Source organism: Homalodisca vitripennis, chromosome X (genome assembly GCF_021130785.1).
Source record: "Homalodisca vitripennis isolate AUS2020 chromosome X, UT_GWSS_2.1, whole genome shotgun sequence".
NCBI lineage: Eukaryota > Metazoa > Arthropoda > Insecta > Hemiptera > Cicadellidae > Homalodisca > Homalodisca vitripennis.
In genome coordinates, this window is record NC_060215.1 from 43831856 (window position 1) to 43854361 (window position 22506).

At 34.1% G+C, this 22506-nt stretch overlaps 1 protein-coding gene across 6 annotated transcripts in view; it reads left to right on the forward strand.

Annotated features, from left to right (window-relative positions):
• LOC124368975 (tyrosine-protein kinase Fer) overlaps positions 1-22506 on the forward strand; it is a 109703-nt gene that overhangs the window by 63527 nt on the left and 23670 nt on the right. For 2 of the 6 annotated variants that reach the window (XM_046826557.1, XM_046826558.1), the window contains 3 exons: positions 11657-11848; positions 13585-13840; positions 17984-18244. In XM_046826557.1, the coding sequence (XP_046682513.1) occupies positions 11657-11848; positions 13585-13840; positions 17984-18244 (709 nt within the window). The remainder of the gene's footprint in view (positions 1-11656; positions 11849-13584; positions 13841-17983; positions 18245-22506) is intronic. The other 4 variants (XM_046826559.1, XM_046826561.1, XM_046826560.1 and 1 more) reach the window with 3 other exon arrangements.

Here is a 22506-nt window from a genome sequence, read left to right on the forward strand (position 1 = left end):
GCACTCATGTCGTCTCGATACAATTCCTCCGTGTTTTGTAGCCTATTCAAATAGATGTAAAAAAATGGTAGGAACAAATTGACTCGTGACACTTGCTTCCGACAGTTTTGCTCCTCCAATGTGCGTCCAGCCCTAATGTTAAAGGTAGCCTAGCTTGAACATAAGGACATGTTACAACTGTCCCCTTTCACTGGAGAGGCTGGTACAGAGATGGCCTCCCCTTATTTCAAGGTGATATGACTTATATTTAGTGATAGTGCCTGTTATCTCTGATAATGGCAGTACTTATCCCATCCTTAATATTCTGTGTCTTTTGGACTAGGTGTAATCAGAGGTTTCTCAACTTCTTGTCCTAAAAACAAAAATATATTTTGTCAAATTTAAAATATTTTACAAAAATATTCCATTTCAAGAAACACACTAAATCTAAACTATTAAAACATTTTTACTGTTTTACTATAAATATGGTATAAAAATATTTTAAATTTGTTTGAAACATCAACATGTTGATATTTTAGAATTACAATTACTAGTAACAATTTGTCGCTATGGATTTGAAGACGGAAGTATACCATATATATATATATATATATATATATATATATATATATATATATATATATATATTATATAAGATATAGTGTGTCATCTTGACAGGATAAAGAAAACAATTTTTTTGAACTTAAAAATATTTTTTTTGTTCCATATTTTTATTGCCCAGGGCAGTGTTGCCTCAGTAGTCTCGATGTGTGTGTGCGTTTAAAAACCGAGCAGGCACTGGCCGCAGTACGTTAACAAAAACCAATTGAATTTATGTTAAAAAATTAAATTGTTTTTAATAGCAGTTTACAAAATTGCATGCCTAAGATAATAATTTTAAGAACTCCATTTAACATGCCGACCTTTTTCAAATACAGTTATTACTAAGATTACATACTCAAAAACAATACACTTGTACTTATCTTTTCCAAAATATTGTTTTTTATCGGATTTTAAGTTTCTGAGGTAAGAATTTTTTTGAAGTTGCAGTTTTGTTGAAATTTAAAATTTTTCTTGATATGTCCAAAACGAAAAAATAAACAAGCTAACTTTCAATATAACTTTCGTTATTGTAGATCTACTATTTAGTCTGTGTTTAACATTAAACTCAGGTGTCTATACTTTTTTTGATCCTCGAGTAAAATAATTTGCGTGGAGTCTGACAAAACTACGTGAAAACTGTTATGACTTCACGACTCAATCTTCTGTATTTTTGCCACCCTGGGCAAATGACCTCCCCTGCCCCATCTCTACCTGCGGCTCTGGATACCGTAACATTTAGACTTCTGCCAAAATAGCATGAATGACAATCAATTTCTTTATTAGAAGAAATTCTTATAATGACTTCCTGAAAAACTAACTTGTTTGCTTACACGATGCAACGTGGCTCTCTTCTTCTTCCTCCAGAAGCACATCATGAGGCCGACCACTCTATGGTTTCAGCAGTTTTCCAAACCTCTGAAAAAAACTGATCAGGTCCTCCTGGAGAAATTCACCATATTTGCTCAAATTACCAAAGATGGTGTACCGCTGTCTTGCTATTGCAGGACATTCAAAAAAACAGGTGCTCAGCAGTTTCCTCGTGCTCGTCACACATTCTACAGAGCGGACCCTCCCGAAGGATACCGACTCTGAAGATGCTTCCTCAGGTGATCATGCTTCTGTAAACAGAGCCATAACCGGAGAAGACACTGATCTACTTAGTGAGAGTAAGTTCTACTAAGTTCAGACACCACCCTAGAGGAAGGTGACTGTTGAACCATTCTGCTCATTCTCAGACCCGGATGCAGTCTCCATCTTCTCTCTAATCGGCCTAAAGGACTTAGGTGATCCTTGCTAGACCTCCCCTGCTTTGGTATAAACACTACCCTGGATTCCTTCCAGGACAGAGGAATACACCTGAGGGCCACAGAGGCCCTGAACAGCCTGCACAGCAGGGGAAGGAGAACAAGGAGAACATTCAACCCCCACTGCAAGCAAACCGGTCTCACTCCGTTTCCTCCATGAGCTTTATATGGACTAAACGAGTTAATCGCCCTCTCAATCCTTCTGAAGGTTACTACATAACACACCAAACTCCATTGTGAGTGAGTGGCACACCCCGCAGGTCTCCCTCCACAGCTGAGTGGTTGATCCTTATCATAAATGATACAGTCCCGAAAGTGTGTTCCCATCATAACTTTTAGAACTTCCTCCAGTTCAATAATATATATATATATTTTGATCATCCTTGAGACCATCAAGCAGCGAGATGGATACGATTTTTGCTAATAGCTTCTGAAGCCTTGCACAACCCTGCACACTGTCATTGTCAGTGCAGAGTTTCTTCCAGGCTAATCTCTTAGTCTTACGGACCTTGCGGTTGTTAATAACAGGACAACTGAGATCAAATGAATCCACAAATGCAGAAGTCAGATTGTTGGCAGATTTGTCCAGCTGCACAGTATTGTGAATCCCTTTTCTGGTTACTACCGTCAGATTCTAGTTTTACCCTTAGGTTTCATTGTATGACACCCAGTCTGTGTTTCTCGTATTCCTATACTGAAACTGTTTCAAGTTCCATGTCTTTGATTTTAAAGCAGATATGGGTATGATCAGAGAGGGAGGGCTCGTCAGACACATGCCAGCTATATATCCGATTTAACCATACCCCTGTCATCATGGTCACATCTATCACCTCCCTAAGCTTCCACGTGCGAAACTTAGAAACATTACCCACATTTGCAATCTAGACTGTGGGACATTATATACTCCAGAAGCAACTTACCTCTGTTATTTGTGTTGGTGCTGCCCCACAACTGCTCCTCCCAACATGGCGGTACCAAGGCAGCCATCTTTCTGGAGGGTGTGGAACCCACATCATCATATGGGAGATATGATGATGTAATCAACAGGGTTCGTCCAGTACCAGCCCCAATCATCCTGACTGTGACATCCTGAAACAAATTTCCAAAACAGAAATGCTATTCACCTTGTTTGCTTACAACAATACAAGCTCTGACATTATTAATATGGGCACTAAACAATTTGGACCCTGTCATGGAAAGCCCTGATATCTTACCCTTACAAATCCAGGACTCCTGTATCAGGGCCACTTAAATTTTTTCCCCTAAAAGCGTCTGCAGAACACAGCTGAATTGACCTTGATTCCCATGATCTGTTTCCACAACCTCACGTCCTCAGCTGATCTGCTTGACCTCTTCATCACCACCAACTGCTGAATCTTCGTCAATGGTAGTTAAGCGTGATGAACAGGCAGAAATATCCAAAGCCAAACTGCCAGATGCAACTGCCTGATGTAACTTTTCCAGATCAAGATCTGTTGGGCTTTTTTGTTTTCAGGATCCATAAAAGATCCCACAAATACCAAGGAAATCAAAGGTTCCCCTGGTCAGAGCTCCACATGGCCAGGTAAGGCTATTTACGCTTGGGGGGTTAGGCCCACCCACAAGGACTCTGTACGCAATACACAACCCCTGCACAAACCCCTGCGCAAGGCTTTTTGAAGCTTATTGTTCCAGTTTTGTAACATATAACGATGAAAAAACATTTTAAAATCCTTTTCCTCGTTTTCAAATAATCCATAATAAACTTTTAACAAGAATTACTCTTTGTTGATCTATGATTTTTTTGAATATAAACCGTCTTTAACCATGAACTTGAAATAGACAGCTGAAATGATTTTGTTTGCGATGCCATGCTGAAATGAGCTTTCTTCTTGAGTATTACTATTTTTTACTTCCTTCAGAGTTATTCTTTCAAATTTTATGGCAACAAAGAGGAACACTAGGATTTATTTATTTATTTTACTAATAACCCTTTTTTACAAACAAACTTCTTTCATCATGATACATACCAACACTAGAATTGGGAACGAAGTTCAACATGCTTTCAACCAATAAGATATTTAAAGACAACAATAATATACCAAGTATTTAAAGACAGCAATAATATACCAAGTATTTAAAGACAACAATAATATACCAAGTATTTAAAGACAACAATAATATACCAAGTATTTAAAGACAACAATAATATACCAAGTATTTAAAGACAGCAATAATATACCAAGTATTTAAAGACAACAATAATATACCAAATATTTTGCATATTCAACTAAATTGTATTAGATGGCTGACCAAGCAAAAAATAAAAAAAATGTATATTATTAAAACCAAAGTTTAAATAAATTATGGAATAAGTAGAAAATGTATGACAAGGATAACAACTAAGAAAAATATATAATCAATGGATAACAATAATAAATAGAAAAATAGATATTTAAAGGTATTAAATAGAATAAAATAATATTAAACAGTAATAAATGGAAAAAATAGCTAGAACAAATAAGCTAAACCTCAATAACTTAACAGAAGAAAAGCATGACATTGACTCAGGATATAATCTCCTAGCAGTCAACAGATATTTCCTTACAGTTGAAACAACAGTGCGGAAGAAGTCGGATAGAAGATGGAAGTAAGTTGGCTTTGCACTGCTTGCGAATCAGTGGACTGTTCATCTCATTAGCTGTTATATTTTGGTGCCTAGCAAAGAGTTCAGTGTTCAGGATTCTTTCAAAAGATGTCAGTAAGGTGTGTTGATCCTATCTGCTATTTGTGATCACAAGTATTAGAAAGCTGTGTATGTTTTATAAATAGTGTATTTATAAGTGTTTTCCTCTTCTGTGAAATATTGCTAACAAAAACTCATCAAGAGTTTTTATTTTAGTTAAGTACATTTTTTCCTCTTCAACATTAAATATGTATTAGCTTTAACACTTATATTTACATATTTTACAATACATTCCCACAATATACATTATACAATACATTATATTATTGGAAATACAACACATCTTGGTCTTCTCAAGATTTGGAAAACTCCTGTTCTATTAAAATAACGTAAGGCAAATATTTTCTGTTGTTCCACATTCAGAAATTATAGAATTTTATAAGTAATCATTCCTTTGGCAAAAATGTTTAGTCAGTGACAAATCAAATCAAAAACATCTTTGAATTTTAAAAAATGTAATTATATTTAGTTATTACATTAGTATTTTTTGTCCTAAAAAGCTAATTATCTATCAAATAATTTAAATTCAAATACAATAAGAGAAATGGACATTTTGAAGCAACAACACAATTATTACAATTTTTAACTAAGCATTTTGTGAGGACTATGAAGGGCTGTCCGCAGGGTGGTGTCGTTTTTCCTGTCCTGTGGAACCTAGTTTGTGGACTACCTGCTAATTTCTTTGAATAGTAGCGGTGTCTTTGCACAGGGGTACGCAGATGATATTGTGATTCTTGTGAGTGGCAAGTTCAACACAACAGTCAAACCAATGCTGCTCTGAACATAGTGGGAAATTGGTGCGATGAGGTGGGCCTCACTGTCAACCCCACCAAGGCTGCTGTGGTTGCCTTTACCAGGAGGCGCCAGATGGAGGGCATTGGTCCATTTCTATTCAGAGGCTCTTCCATTGAGCTGAAGTCCGAGGTAAAGTACCTAGGCATGATCCTAGGATTTAAACTGGGGACTTCATCTAGAAAGGGTCATCACCAGGGAAAAAATGGTCTTTAATTCAATGAAGACGCGTGATAGGTGGGCTTGGGGACTGAAGCCGAGGCTCTTGTACTGGCTTTATGTTTCCGTTAGTCAGGACCTGCACTAAATGTATGGAGCTGTTGTGTGGTGGCCAAAAACGGAAGCCAAGATGGTGGTAGCTCGTCTAGCGGGTATCTAAAGGCTTTTCCTAGTGCGTCAGGTGCAGCTCTAGACTGTTGTCTCAACCACACCCCCCTGGACATTGTTATTCAGGCTATGGCCAGGAGGAGTGCCTACTGTCTTCAGCAGATGGGACTCTGGTCAGGCTGCAACATTGGGCGCTGTAGAATTAGCATCCTGATTCAGGAGGATGTTCTCCACATGATCTCTGATCAGATGCCACAAAAGTTTTTTTTTGATAAACCCTTTAGGATTGTTATACCTTTTAGGGATGATTGGTCGGAGGAACTGAAACCTCTTCCACCAGCGGAGCTTGAATGGTTCACAGACGGCCCTAAAGGGTCATTACATGTCAAATCACCCAGTAAATAATTAATTCGACACCCACCTCTTTAGATTTTGATGAAACTTGGCACAATTGTTGCATTTTGCTATCCTATTGATAAAATACCAAATTTTATTTCTCTATCTCTTATAGTTTTTTTCTACAAATTTTTTTTAATTTTCTTAATTTAACGCGATTTTAGGCCTCGGATTTCGCGTCTTGCAATGTAACTTATAGCTTAAAAAATTAATATCTTGAGAAAACTATTTGAGATAATCACCATGAAACTTTGCATAATATTTAATTAATATATTTAAAATAAAGAAAAAAATACATTCACTAACCTATCTCAACTCCAAAAAATAATAAAAAAATATTATAATCAGAAATATTTTTTATTTGAAAAACCGTTGTTGGGATTTAACTAAAATTGCAATATCTCAGGTCTCAGACCTGGTTGAGTGTTCATATTTTTTTTTACATACTCCTTAGATACATAGGCTAACAGATAAACAAAAAAAATGTATGGCTTTTTCACATGTTTAGTTAATATTCCAAAAGTAGAAATATTATTAAGAAAATTATAAATTTGCGGTTTACTTACATTTAATAAATGTGAAATAAAATAAAAGTCTAAGAATCAATATGTTTTATAGCAATTATTAGTTCTGCTTGTTATATATTTTTTCCACTTCATCCAACACTCTTTCTGTTTTCTGATACACTCTTTTTTGAAGTAGTACATTCTGCCAGTGCTATTTGATTGCGGTGCATCAACTGTACTGATAATGTGCTCCAAAGGTATTATGCACAAGTCTTCTCTTTGAGGCCAGTAAAAGCTGGCAGCAGGTCCTGGAGGGTGAAGAAAAAAGAATGTCAGCATCTTCTTCATGAAACACAGTTTTAACGAGTCCAAAGTACCACTTTCCATCGTAGTTTGCAGCCACATAATCGTTTAAAGATGGTTGAATGCAGACCCAATCCGTAGCAGAATCAAAAGAAAACATTAGAGTAGGATTAGGACTATCAGTAGTCCTCCTTATTTCAATTTCATTTGTATTTAATGGTTTGAAATAATGGAAACTTCTAGTACCCGGGGAAATAGTCTTGGTGGTTTAAAAATCGTGACACTAACTCCAATCTGAAAGCTTCAGCATTTTTTTGTGTCAATAAAGTGAAAGTTTATTTTTTCAATGTTTGACTTTACAGAAGTCATAAACTGCAGTTGCTGTCTTGAATTGATTTTCATCTGAAAGTTGAAGGCTGGCTTTTCTCAAAATTCTCTTAACAGTTCCTCCCAAGCCATCACATATTGATTTCCCGTGGCTTGGTTGCAAAGAATGAATGTTCGGCTTTTCATTCCAAAGTCTTCATGATGGTTTATTAGATTTTTGAAACTATTTCTATTTTTGTATTGACCAGCACAGCCGTCAGTGAAATAATGAACTTGGTTTATTTCGGGATGATTTTCTTTCAGCCATTTCGAAATTTCTTTTTGTACGTAATTCACAAAACAAGTGTCATGTTGTAAATCATCACTTATGAAACAATGGTTGGCAATTAAAACTTTATCATCCTTTTTTCAAGTAGAGACCAATGGATGAAATTGTGTGCATCCACCTCTGTTCCAGTGATAACTTTGGATTTCATTTTGAATGGTGTAAGAATAATTTTCACTGAAATCCATTACTACAATTGCTGTATTCAAAGGCGGATAGTCTTTCAGATTTTTGAAAGTTTTAGACTGTGATTTTGTAATATATGAATGTGGGATTAGGTTTTCTTACAGATTTGCTCAGTAAAGAAATAAAGTCTTCAACGCTGATTGATTGCTTAACCATTTCTGTCCTGTCAGTATTAAACCCATTGGCTTTATAATTATTTCTTCTTCTAAATCATAATCTTCGCTCAATTTTGCAGTTAAGTATTCAATCAGGGCATCATCAGACGGACAGTTGTCACAATGGCGTAGCATACACACTCACTGTTTTCAACATTACAAACCAACATCTTGATCAAATCTTTGTAACTTTCTTCAATTTTTATAGCATCTAGTAACAATTTTCACATTCATTCTGGTGTATGCTGCATACACATACTGTATGGGTACCTGCTGACCCAGCAAGGACACACACAACTTTGGTCTTAAACTGCAAAATTTCGAGAATTCCTATTTTCAAGTTGGGGCATTCCCATTTAAAACAAGAGTAAAGCTCTCTCAAATTACTGAGAATAAGTCTTTTTTTGTATATACATATTTTTTTAATGCTCACTTTATCTTTTGCTCCGGGTAAAACTCTTGAATTCTCATCACTTTTGGTAAAAGTCTGTCACAAGTTTAACTGTGTTTTCGGAGAGTGTGTTACCTTTTTTAGGGTCAGGGATAGCTAGGATTACCTTTCTCTCGTTTAAGTTTTCTTGCTTGTTTTACCATATATTCTGTCCACCTGAAATTCCGTAGCAAATTTTTTCTGGCTCCAAGATTCTGGCACCAAAGTCAGAATCTGGACTTTTTGGGATCTCCCAACAGACATAAGTTTTTCTTTTAAAAGGCCCACGAGCTTATCAAAATCTTCTGCTTTTTTGATAACATTTCTTTCATCTTCTTTTTCGTCTTCTGACATTTCAATGTCATAATCTAGAGCTTTGGAGATTTTTTTTCTTTACTTCTTGTTGTTACTTTTTCAACTTTTCTTTTGTAATACGATCCCTTACTATGTGATGACAAATTATGAAGTTTAATTGGAGGTTAAACCCAAATCATCTAAGGCTGCATTTGTTTGTGAAAGGGAGACATTTCTAGATTCAAATGAATCCAATTCAATCATTAGTTCGTCATCAGATTCATTTTCAGTGATTTTAGTTTTTTCTTCACAGAAGTTTCGACATGAAGGGCATATCTTTTGTCCAGGTTAATAATAAAAATATATTTTTCCACACAATTGTCTTGAAAAAACTTAAAGATACACACACTTCTTAGTGACTTTTTTTATTGGCTTTTTTGTGTTTTTTTAATGGATCTATGCATTACTGTTTGATATTTTTCAAACACATTGAGAAAGTAGTTAGCTGTGATGGGAACAAACATTTTAAAATTCAATTAAATTGATTCCAGATCTAAGTTGAATTAATTATTTTTCTTCCTCAGTTAATTCTGATACAGATTGTAATTTTTTTGGAAGGTGTATAAGTTGTCTGAAAACAGTCTGATTGTTTAAATAGTCCAATGCTACATAGCTTGAGGATTTGTCATTTTTGATTTCCGCTTACCCCATTTTAAAGTTCAAGAAGAAAAATAGGTACAACCTGTAACTAGCCTATTCACTTAGTTTTACACAATCACTGAGTCAGAGAAAAATTGACTCTTGTTGATTTCCAAAATTAAAAGGTGCATCTTTACTTCAAAACTAAATAGTTTTATTAAAAAAACATTTAATGGAAATCACATAGTTATATACTGTAAAACTGTTATGTTTCACTTTTCACTTAATAAAATTAAAAATCAACAATCACTGCACAAGAAGTTTGCACTATAGGTCTTCACTCACTCAAAGCCAGATCTAAACTGAGGCAGTGTTCGGTGGTTAGCTGTAGAGCTAGGAGCATGAACCAACATGAAAGGATCCTGTTGAGACAAGATAGATGAGTCATAGAGGCTGTGTAAATATTATAATGTCTCCTTTTAAAAAATCTTTGTCATGTCTTAGTTCTGACCCCTTGCTCTATCAAAAATTAATTGATTTTAGAAATAACTATAAAAAAATAAGTGGATATATAAAATTTTTAAAACACTTCATAGTTGATACAAACATGATCAGTAGTAAATAATTTACAATTTATCATCATAAAGGTTTTGTAAATACTTTTAAATTGAAAGTGACTTGAGTACTAAGTTTAATTGAGTATTTTTATTCTGATAACAAACTTAATACAAGAAAAGTTAAAAATTAAACTTTATTTACTTTCAAACCAAATCTTTCAAATTGCGTTTATTCTTTCAGTTGGTCTGTAATTTTGTTACTCATAAATAATGTTGAATATCAGTCAAACATGTGAAAAAGCCATACATCTTTTTTGTTTATCTGTTAGCCTATGTATCTAGGAGTATGTAAAAGAATATGAACACTCTACCAGGTCTGAGACCTGAGATATTGCAATTTTAGTAAATCCCAACAACGGTTTTCAAATAAAAAATATTTCTGATTATATATATTTTTATTATTTTTTGGAGTTGAGATAGGTTAGTGAATGTATTTTTTCTTTATTTTTAAATATATTAATTAAATATTATGCAAAGTTTCATGGTGATATCTCAAAATAGTTTTCAAGATATTAATTTTTTAAGCTATAAGTTACATTGCAAGACGCGAAATCCGAGGCCTAAAATCGCGTTAAATTAAGAAAATTAAAAAATTTGTGTAAAAAAAAACTATAAGAGATAGAGAAATAAAATTTGGTATTTATCAATAGGATAGCAAATGCAAACAATTGTGCTAAGTTTCATCAAAATCTAAAAGAGGTGGGTGTCATGACCTGGTTGACTTGACATGGAATGACTCTAAAAGTGGCACAGGCGCTGGAATTGTGGAAGTGAGACCATGTAGGGAGCTGGTGGTCCCTATGGGTCCGTATCCGACAGTTTTTCAGGCGGAGGTCGCAGCCATTATGGAATGTGCTGGTGATAATCTTCGTCTGCGATATAGGTGCAAGACGATTAATATTTTCACAGATATTCAGGCAGCACTGATGGCGCTGGACTCTTGTGTGATCAAATCCAAACTAGTTTGGGATTGCTATCATGCCGTTTCCTCCCTTGCCAGAATCAACTATGTGACCATTTCTTGGGTTCCTGGTCATGGGGGGATCCCTGGGAACGAAAGAGCTGATGGCCCTCGCCAACTGGGGCTCAGTGTCAATTATGACTGGCCCTCAACCGTTCTGCGGTGTTCCAAGGTGTGAATCCTTTAGGGCTGTCTCGAAATGGGTTTTGTGCGGAAGTTGGAGGCTGCATCCAGGCATGAGAATGAGCAGAATGCTATTACAGTCGCCTTCCTCAAGAGTGACGTCAGACCTTCTCTCACTAAATAGATCAATGTCTTCTCGGGTTATAGGTCTTATCACGGGACATTGTCACCTGAGGAAATATCTTCACAGAGTTGGCATCCTTCAGGAAGATCCGCTCTGTAGAATGTGTGATGAGCAGGATGAAACTGCCGAGCACCTGCTCTTTGATTGCCCTTCAGTAGCAAGGGAGCGGTATGCCATCTTTGGTAGTTTGGACAAGGGCGGTGAATTTCCCCAGGAGGACCTGATAGGTAGTTTTCTGGAACTGCTGAAATCATAGACTGGTAGCCTCATGGTGTGCTTCCGGGGTGCGCAGTGCATGGAAGTAGGCCGCCCCAAGGAAAAAACTAAGCATTTTTCACACACGGTAGCAAAAATGGCTGTAAAATTGTAAAATGGCATGGATTATATGCTGTGTTTATTTGTTAAAAAGGTGTACATGATGAGTAAAAATAATAAATGGACAAAAGCTTATGCCTCTAGTATAGTATACTTTTGTTGCAGGTCTGTACCCACGGAGGTGGTGAGGTTCAGTTTTGACAGCTCACTGGTTGAGGATACAAGCGGCAAGTTGCAGCCTAATCTACTCACAGTGGACAACCTGACAATTGAGTCGGTCCAAGCCAAGATGGCGGACTTGGAAACTCGACTCAAGGAAGTGAAGGAACGTAAGGCTGCCTGCACACAAGAAACCAGGTCAGCATAGCTATGTTGGAATTACATAAATTAGAAAGAACATGGTGAATTACTTCAGCGTATTGACTTACCATTAGAGAAAGATATTTAACTACTTTTACTCTCATTGAACATTCCTCCACATAGCCAGTTTCAAGTGGCAATAATTTTATAAATTTAAATGTTCTACATTGTCAATAATTACTGTATTAATGATGATTTTATTAATATTTCAGGTACAATGTTCAACTGGAAACTCGTATTACTTCTTAAATTATCTAGCTCTGGCAGGTAGTTAATGGAATAAAAGAAATATGAATACTGTAAATTAAAGAAATGATGTAGAACATTCCTTGGAATGACTAGTAGATATAAAAAAATATTTTATAGCTCTTGGCAGAATAAAATAATTCAAATAAAATTCAAACAAATTCAAGGTTCAAAAGTGTTCAACTAATAAGCGTAGTACTCTTAGAAGAATTTGTAATTAAAATTACTTTAATGTGTGAAAATTGTTACTCTCTAGGTTGTATTCAACAAAAGTTTATTTCTTTGATAACATTTACACTTTGTTTAGCTAGATGTAAATAAAACTCTTGTGTACCATCGAAAATACAATTTTATTTTAGGGTCACGCCAATTGTTTTGAGATCCAGACAAATAGTGCACTTTTACAATAATCTGATTGTGTGAGGGTCAGTTAGTACTCAATGTCTGAAAGTCAGTTTGTACCCGACAGTAATATGGGTTCATCAGTTTACCGTTGTTGCCTTCGCAGTAAGCGCTCATTTATAACGTCATAGATTTCAGGGTATAATTTTTCGACCATTTTAAAGTCAGTTTTGTGAAAGACAGGTGCATAAAACACCTCAAATCTTGTTTCTATCGATAGAGTTCTGAAAATCTGTGAAATTAATCAGATTTTATTACTTAAAAAAAAGATTATAATTTTGGTGCATAAGATATGTTCAAAGAATTTTTAACTTTATAATATGTATTATAAAGTATTATACACTGAGATCTGTATTAATATAAAAATAATAGACAACATAGTACAACATCAGAGTAACACATTGTATAATTTTGGAAATAGTAACTCATTGTCTGCTGTTCCAAACCTATTCAATCTCTGTCATGAAAATGATTATCAAAATGCTTCTACAGTGTTTGATGGGCAGATTGCTAGAAACGTTTAGTAAAACTCTCACTTAACACGGATGTTATTCAAAAAGCTTGTATACATCTTATATCTTGCCAACAATCAGGTTAAATGGAGTTCTGTATAATCCAGAATTTTTTATTTTTTTATTCAAAAATAGCTTGGTCACATCAAGTTCAAATAGTCAAATCTCTTGTTTACCAGATGTACTTGTAGAGTTGAACTCACTTCTTAACCTAGTCAGCTCAAAATGGAAGTTTAGGAAATACTGATAATCTGATAAAACTTAAATAATCTGTAACTAGAAATCTGAATAGTTTTAATCCTTAGCCAGCCATTGGTGTGGATTGAAGTCATGGAGAAAATAATGTTTAGACCTTAGAGGAATTTCGGACATCATTCCGATATTTAAATATTAAAATTACAAAATATTTAAAACATCTTGTAAATAAAATCAATGTTTACAGAACCATAAGTTAGAATGTAATGACAGACGATTACAGAAACACGTTCAGATGTGACAATTGTCACATCTGAGAGTGGTTGTTTCTACACTTCCAAAATGACATTCACATTATCTATTGTTTGTTATATATAGTGAGCTGACCCTCAGTGGACTGTCGTGTGAAGAGTGTACCTTGAACAGACAACTGGATGTTATCCACAAGGCCTTCAATGAATTGGGCTGTGAAGAACCCCCGGCAGGCTGTGACTTACCTTTAGATCACAGCTTTGAAAACGGCAACGTCAACGATAACCAGGTACCATTCCATAACCTGTACCTCACCAGGCAACTGGCAATAAGCAAGAAATTTGATTCAATCAAGAAAGCCAGGAATTCCTCTAAAACATTGGTAAAACCCCAAAACTATACAAGTTTTAGCTGATAAAGCTTTAAAGTGCTTAGATTTTTATTTATGCTACAATTGTTTTGTTGTATCTTCATTGCATATTATTATCCTTGTTTTATCCACATTGCTTTGTGTCACATTGTTTTTATTGCTATGCTATGCCATGTCCACTTTTACCATTCAAAAAGTCTGAAATTGGCTCGGACTAAAATTTTCACAGTCATACATTTCCACAACGTTGCCTTGAATGTTTCTTTAAGCAACACTCTACAAATGTATGTTCGCTTGAAAAATACTGAAAAGTCAGAAATTTCCTATTGAGGATTCTGGAATGAGATGCTGCAATCGTTAAGATTGTTTTTATGGCCACCTTGATGGTTTGGGTTCTCAGCAAGATTATTATACTTTTAATTCCCTGAACTTTGTTGCTCTTGTGTTTTTTATGATTTTGAAACAAATTTATGGGAACAAACACTTTTTTAACAATTATAATTTATTATGAAATCCACTACTGAACAGCAGTTCATCTAAAAATCTTCTGTTCCTCAATTTTTTTTTATATTTAAGTGCAATTTCCTTAAAATTCATACACACACACACACAAATACACTAACAATAACTAACAGATTATCAATGAAGTTCAGCATTACATCTTATACATTGAATGTTCAAACTATTAGATTAGATATATAAAGGTATGTGATTGGCTAGATACATTAGTGATCAGGCAGTTGATGAGCGAAGAGATCTCATCAGCAGATTGCTCACGTGTTCATTGCTGAATATAACCAAAATTAAACGTAAATATTGAAAGTGAATTAATATTTTCCTTTTTATTTTTATATAAAATTTGGCATTGTTGAGCAATAAAGATCTGGGCAACACAATGAAGTCCTGCGATATTAGTAAGTATCAAGAGTAACATCAGTTATGAAAATGAAGTATTCGCAGGACGATCAATGGTGTTAAGGGATCCATCAAACTCTTGACTGGAGAACTGAAACCTAACAATAGATTCAAGGATCTAAAAGCAACAGGATAAGGTAGCTATGTTGTGATGTGTTGGAGCAGGTTGTGATCATTAAGGTAAAAGGCCTCGAGCAACCAATTTGTGATGTTGATCAGCTCTCTCGCTGTGCCAACCTCGAAATGATCTGCTTGGTTCCCACTCAAATAAAGGATTTACACTCCATTCTGGGAGAATTGCCAACAACCCAACATCATCATTTAATACATTGTTGGATGTAAATCATTGGCTCACCGACTTAATCAAGAGACAAACACCCCCCCTTCCCTACACTCCTATAAATAGTACGAGTTGATATTTCAGAGTGTGAAGGAGATGTGGTTGTCAACAGTGACAAGAAAGAAGAGCCTCTATTACCTAAGACATGCTTGTCACTGTTGCCTTAAATATATTGTAGGGGGAAAAATGCTATTTCATTTTATGACACTGTTCTGGTAGCAAAGGAAGAAGACACTAACAAAACTGTTTAATTTGTTTGTAACTACTGAAGTATGTATCATTTTCCCCAGGCTTCGAAACAAAATATACCACAAGAAATGTATTTAATATTGTTTATTATCTAACTTAATTTTTATATACAGGGTGTCATAAATTTCTCTGACTGATAGTACTTATCATTTCAAACAAATTATGTCATATAAATATAGGTCGAGAAATGTCTCGTTTATCCGCTAGCTGCTAGCCGCCATTTTGTGCCAATGTTTCTTCCAATACTCAAAGCAGTTAAAAAACTCGTTTTTTTTTTTGTGATCTTCTTCAGCTTCTACTTTGATGCCATTTTTATCTCGCCAATCGTAGCGTAGCATCATCCTTTCATGGGCTTCTTTATTTTCAGGAATAAGAAAAAGTCACAGAGAGCCAGATCTGGAGTGACTGTGGCATCATTAATGTCTTGTTTTGGCCAAAAAAGTAACAATGTGTGAGCAGAGGTGTTATCGTGGTGCAAAAGCCGATTTTTGTTTTTCCACAAATCCGGTCGTTTCTGCCAGATTGCTTTAATATGGAATTTATTTTTTGTAGACCTTTGTTAAATATTGTTGCGGGAGACAAGAACTTATCAGATTTGTTTCTTGGTGGGGGTCTGTTGTTGGATTGGGCAAGGCGTATTTGGTTTCGGACTAAGTTCCATGGGTATTCCCACTGTACAAAAGATTCAGTGATGGTGCTCGTATAAGTGTTCAATTAATTTTCATTGGAACATATACGCTGTCCTCTCATAGCTTGGCTAAATGGGATAGATCTTTTGTTGTTGTTAGGTTGGCAACCGTTGAAGTGAAGGTATCCTAGGTGGTTTGTTGGTTTGAAATAAACTCCAGTCTGTAGTAGGCCATTTACCAGTTTACTGGTGACATCTAAAATAAACTATGTTTATGGTGGAGGCTATGTGGGTAAACTGCAGGGAGCTGAATTTGTTGAGGTTTGTCTAGGAAGATGTTTAAGGAATCTTGCCTGGTAGTCGATATCATGAAAATGTTGTCAATGAATCGGAACCAACATGTTTGGGAGGGTAAATTGTTTGTTCAGAAAAGCCAGCTCCAGCTTGCCCATATAGATATTGGTGTAGCATGGTGCCATTCTAGTACCCATTGTGGTTCCTTTCACCTGCAGGAAATTCTTTCTTTCAAACTGGAAGTTCTTTTCCCGCAATATGAACCCTGATACGTTTACAAGGAAGCCCGTTGATGATTCTTTGTTTGCGCGCTTGTCTAGGAAATATTCTAATGCTGTGAGGCCATGGGTGTGTGGGATATTTGTATAAAGAGAAGTGGCATCTATGATTACAAGAATTGTAATGGGGATGATATGGTGTGTTCCAGGAAATGTTTGATATCTTTGATATACGAAGACAGTTCAGTGGATATTGGTTTCAAAAGAGTTTTTAAATAGTTTTAAGATCATTTTCCCACCAGGTAGTTTCTTTTATTTTTTCCTTTCAAAATAATTTTTTCACTTATTTTAAAGTTATTTCAAAATAAGTTTTTGACATGTTTTTAAAATGATTGTGCGTTATTCTGAACTGAATTTAAATAATTTAATATAATATATAAGTTGTGCAATAATATTAAAACTTATTTTTAAAGGAGAAAGTAATGCTAGGGCACTGGGTGGATGACAGTTCAGTAATATTGCTAATGCCATGCTACCATCACTGCAACTCCAGTTTGCACTAAGAAAATAGCTGAAAACAGATGATTATTAGGGAGAAAATTGTTATAAGTAATAAAAATGTACTTTATAAGTGGGAAAATATTAAAAGAGCAAATTTTATATGCATTTAATGCATTGAAAATGCCCATTTTTCATCGGTGAGATGTAATTTTAAATGAGTTACATTTTGTATTAAACAAATGAGTAAAATGATGGACTGATTTGTTAATAGTAGAAATGTAGCCTCGATTTGTTAATGATTTTATAACTAAACATAATTGTTTAAAACACATATGGTTCGTGAAGATTGTTGACATATTAACAAGGCTTATATTCTACGTTTCTGATGAACAAAGTGACTCGGGTCAAAGTAACACCATAGCAATAGAACTTTGTGTTTCTATCACCTCCTGCATCGTGACCACCAGTATATCTGCATGTTTCACTCAGTACTTTAGCTGTGGAAACAGTATTCTTGTTTGTATTTAAATGATCTTTTATATTTAATCTCTGTACTTAATTGATTTTCAAGGTAGAAAATATGTGGAAAATCCAAAGATCTTAACCAGTCTGAAAAATAAAAACCTAATGTAAATGGCAATACATCTATTTTCTCTTGTTAAACTAGTGGTACATTTAAAATTTAGTTTTTTACTTACATTTTACCATACATATTACAAAGTTACAGTTTCTTGTGGCAACAATTTCTTTACCATTTAAAAACATTGCCTCAAACAACTATATAGCACACTATATGTTTACTTACAATTGCAACTTACCATATAAAGGCTTATTTTTAGTTATTTATGAGAGTGAAACAGACGTAGCTGTATGTGCTAGATAAGTAACAAAATATAAACATAATGAGCCTGTGTGTAATGTATATATGTCTAAACTTGTTTCCCTTCCATAAAGAAAGTAATGTAGAAAGTAACATGTATTTGTGTTTTAACGTGTGTGTGTCTGTAAAGATAAATGATGTGAGCCCCATGAAGCGTAGTTCCCTGACGCAGCAGTCACTCAACTCTTCAACATCGCTGGTGGACATGTTGAGAAAACCGTTCCGGCGCAAGTCGGTGCCCAACTCTCCAGTGACAGGGCGTTCCGCCGACCCCAGTTCTGGTGTAGGTCAATGCCCTGACGATCTCGAGCCTCAGCCCCTATCTCTGATTGTGCCTGACACTCACTCTCACACTCGCTCCCGCTCTGTCAGCCTGCACTCACTTAATGTGGTAAGCTACTAACACATCTGTCCAGCTGCCGGTTCTACAGAGCCAATTCGAGAGACTTTTACCTGGAAAATCCGTTACCGTGAGAGGTCATGGTCAAACTTTGTGAAAGTTCAGCTGCGATGATATTAATCTTTTTAAAAGCCATCCAAATTTTAACGGAATCTCCTATATTTTTCTTATAATGTAACCCTTTGTGAGATATATTAGAAATAAAAGTGTGGTCAAGACTAGAGCATTTGCTTTAAAAATCTTCTTAGTGTTAACAATTATAAAATGTTCTTCCTAGTTAGCTCTGGTAAATAATATAAATTGTATGCATAATTTAATTATTATTTATATTTATCTATTAATTACATTTTAAAAGTTTTACAAGCGCAGGTGTAGAATATTTTTTTAATGGGAAATTGAGCCATATTGTTTGAGCAGAAGGAAACAAATTAAATTTGAAAAAATATTACTGTTGACAAAAGAGTTGAACTTTTACTCTGACATTGTTAAAAAATATTTCTTTTTTTCTGGAACGTTAAAGATGATGTGAAGGAGGTACTAAAACTAACTGTGCATTTTCAACAAACCGAGTGTGCAAGTAAATGTGATGTAAACCAATTCAAATTCAAATTTCTATAATGTCACATTTCCATTTTACATGTATAGCAAAGATTCAAAACTGGTGACATTGTCCAGTTATCTTAACCTAAATCTTTATAACTAAATGCAGTTTTAACAATGAAAAAAAAAAACTTAAAATATTAACCCTCCATCGGGCGCTTAAAATTAGAAACACCATCAGGCGCTCACGGAGGTTTCCTCCAGGTTAGTGAATAATGGATATTATAGTCGTTTAAACTGTTTTTATTTGTTTAAATATTCATACTGATTTAATTACAATGTAATATATTCATTTTTAGAATTTAAATAAAAATTACTCTCTTATGTAATAAATTTTCCAAATAAGAATTTCGAAATTTAAAAAAATGTTATTGTATAGTAACAACATGATTTATTTTAAGGAATAATGCAATTAATTGTAAAAATGTTTAACCTTCTGTAATAATATATGGAAATTAACTTAGTTTTTAACTTCTTACAAAAACAACTTACTTCAATTCTTGAGATATTATACAATTGTAATGTCAATTATTATTCTAAAATCAAAATTTATAATTTACTAAACATTTTTTAACACTACACAAAGTTTCAAAACATTTTCCTTCTGGTTCTTATAACGACAATGTTCACTCCATAAACAGTACTGAAATGTTCCCTAGCACACGGTTACTGTACTGACAAGTCTCTCGTCTTCATTCTCCATTTCACAAAATGCAAATAAAATATATTGTAAAACTTAAAAAGAAACCATCACAGGTCAGAAATTTAGGCGCACACGGATTATTACTCCATAAAAACTAAACACTATAAGGCGCTCAAGGAGATTTCGTACAAGGACTACAAACACGACATCGGGCGCTCACGGAGGAATCGTCCAGTCTCGCACGGAAGTAGACCTCATACTGACAGATTTTGACAAAGATAAGCGGGAGGCTATTTTTTCGCTTCCCCGAAAGATGTTCGTGAAGTACACTGTGGGACACGACTGCTAACAACAGAAAAGTAGTACTATTTTTAATAATAAAAAATACACAGAGGAAAACTCCGTTTAGCGCCCGATGGAGGGTTATCATAATTTAACAATATATATATATATATATATATATATGTTTTGTTTAATGTAAAGTATATGGTTTAAAATATATAAAGAAGGAACAGTTAAAATTTTTAGTTTCTTAAATAAGGACTTACATGAGACTCTCTTTCCAGAAAAATGTATGTGTCTTATACACTTTTTTGAATTTTTAAAATTATTTCTGTTCTGCTGGCAATGCCCCACAACAAAATTCTGTATTGCAATGTTGAGTGGAAAATACTGTAATAAATCATTACTCTTGTGTTTAAATCAATTAGATTTCTCAAAACTAACACCTGGAAACAAGCTTTATTGAGTTTACTATACACCAACTTTATGTAATTATTCCAGTCTAAATGATTGTCGTACTTCCAATCCTAAAACCTCTTTTACTACTTTTTACTATTGATGTCAGAGCCTTTAAAATAGGAGTCAAATTAGTCTGCTTGTTTATTTTGATCAATTTTAAATCCTATGATTTGGGTTTTATTACTGTTTAGTTTCAGGTCATTTACTGAAAACCCATTTGTAATTCTGCAATTGTATCTTTAGTGTATTGAACAAGATTTTCCAAATTGTTTGCTTGGACCACCACGGTGTGTCCTCAGCATATAAAATGACATTGTGTCTTAATTTTGATGACAAGTCATTGATATATACAAAAATAAAAGTGGGTCCAAAATTGAACCTTGGGGAACACCGATCTTAACTTATTCCCACTCAGATACAGATTTTTAACCCTTTTTTATTACAGTAGTTCTTTGTTTACGACATTTTAGATATGCATCAATCCATTCCAAGACAATATTTGGAAAATTATAATATTTCAGCTTGTTTAGAAAAATATAATGCCCAATACAATCAAATCCCTTGGATATGCCACAGAGAACTCCAACTGTCTTCAGGGACATATCCAGGGGCTTCCGTTACATGTTTGACAAATTCAGAGACTGCCAAAATTGTGTTACTTTTAGGTCTACATCCAATCTGTTTTGTGTCTAAAACGTTTAAAGTTTTCAAAAAACGAAAACATTTGATTATTCATTATGTTTTCAACTATCTTAGATAAGAGGAGCAATAATTGTTTAGGTTTCTTTTATTTATGATTTTTCAAAAGGGTTTTATTTCAGTATATTTTAATTGATAAGGAAAAACACATCTTGAAAAGATTGGTTTATAATGAGAGATAGGGGTAAAGCTATGTGATTAACAGACTTTTTAATAATGTGCACTGGAATTTGGTCCCATCCCATAGATTTTTTTGTTTTAAATTTACAATAGTTTTTTCCATACTGTTTTTGGAGCAAAAAGTAGCAGTCCATTAGAAAGTTTCTTGTCCAATGATCTTTTAGAATTATCTAGTAAGAGTTGCAAACCTAATTCATCAGAAACATTTATAAATTTATTGTTAAAGTATCAGCAATATCATATGCATTCATAAGCGATCTTGTTTGTACTCGAATATTCTAAAAACCTTGTTCAAATTTTGTATTCCCTAATTTGTTTTTACTTGAGCCCAAACGGTTTTAAATTTATTATTTGACTTCTTAATTATATCATTGTATGCCATTTGTATAGCTTTGTTACAGAGCTGTCAAAATATTTTTTTGTACATCTTAAAATAACATAGGAAGTCATCATTGTCTCACTATTTTAGTAATTTCTCTCTAATTTTTGTTAGATCTAATTAAACCCTGAATCATCCATTTCTTTTTTACAACTGATTCTATTGGTTTCCTTGACTTTGACAATCAAAAGTAAGCTTAAGTGTACTAAAAAATTAATTTAAATTTTCTTAAACTGGAAAACTTTTTATTACGTGCTATTCCCAAAGTTTTTATAGTTTTTAAAGATTGTTGAACACGTTGTTCGAAAAATACGTGTATTTAAGTTTACCTGCTTATAATAATTATTATTCTCAGTATTTAGTTTTGGAATTAATAGAACAAAGGTCCTCAATGCAAAAGTTAAAAAGTACATTGTTTATACTGGTGGCAGAATGTGATGATATCCTAGTTGGTGTTTGGAAGTTAATGTGGGAACCATACATATTCAATAAGGTTAATAATATTTCTCTTAGTTCAGGTTGTTTACAATTCTTTATAACATTAATATTAAAATCCCCTAGAATTTAAATGTGTTTACTTTGTTCAGAAAATAAAGTTTTACATCTTTCTGTAAAGACAAGTAAATTTTCAAACCTGTCAAAAATCTTTAATGTTGTCATAATCAGAATTTCTATACAAATAAATTATAACTGTACAAACATTTAAGAGCTCAATATAAGTTCCTACAAAAACTAATTCTTTATTATAGGAACTTAAATCATTTCTCTTTTGAAAACTTATATTGACTTCACTAAAATACTTGACTCTCCTCTAATTCTATTTTCCCTGCAAAAAGCAGACGCAACAACAAAGTTGGTATCTTGTATAAAATTCTTATTTTGCTATCTCTTAGCCAGTACTCATTAATTTGCAATTATTGATATATTTTGACCATGTACAAGGGCTATCCAGAAAGTAGATTAAGTTTCGCTCTGTAGCCGCTAGTGGCAGAACTATCGCAGCCATTTTGA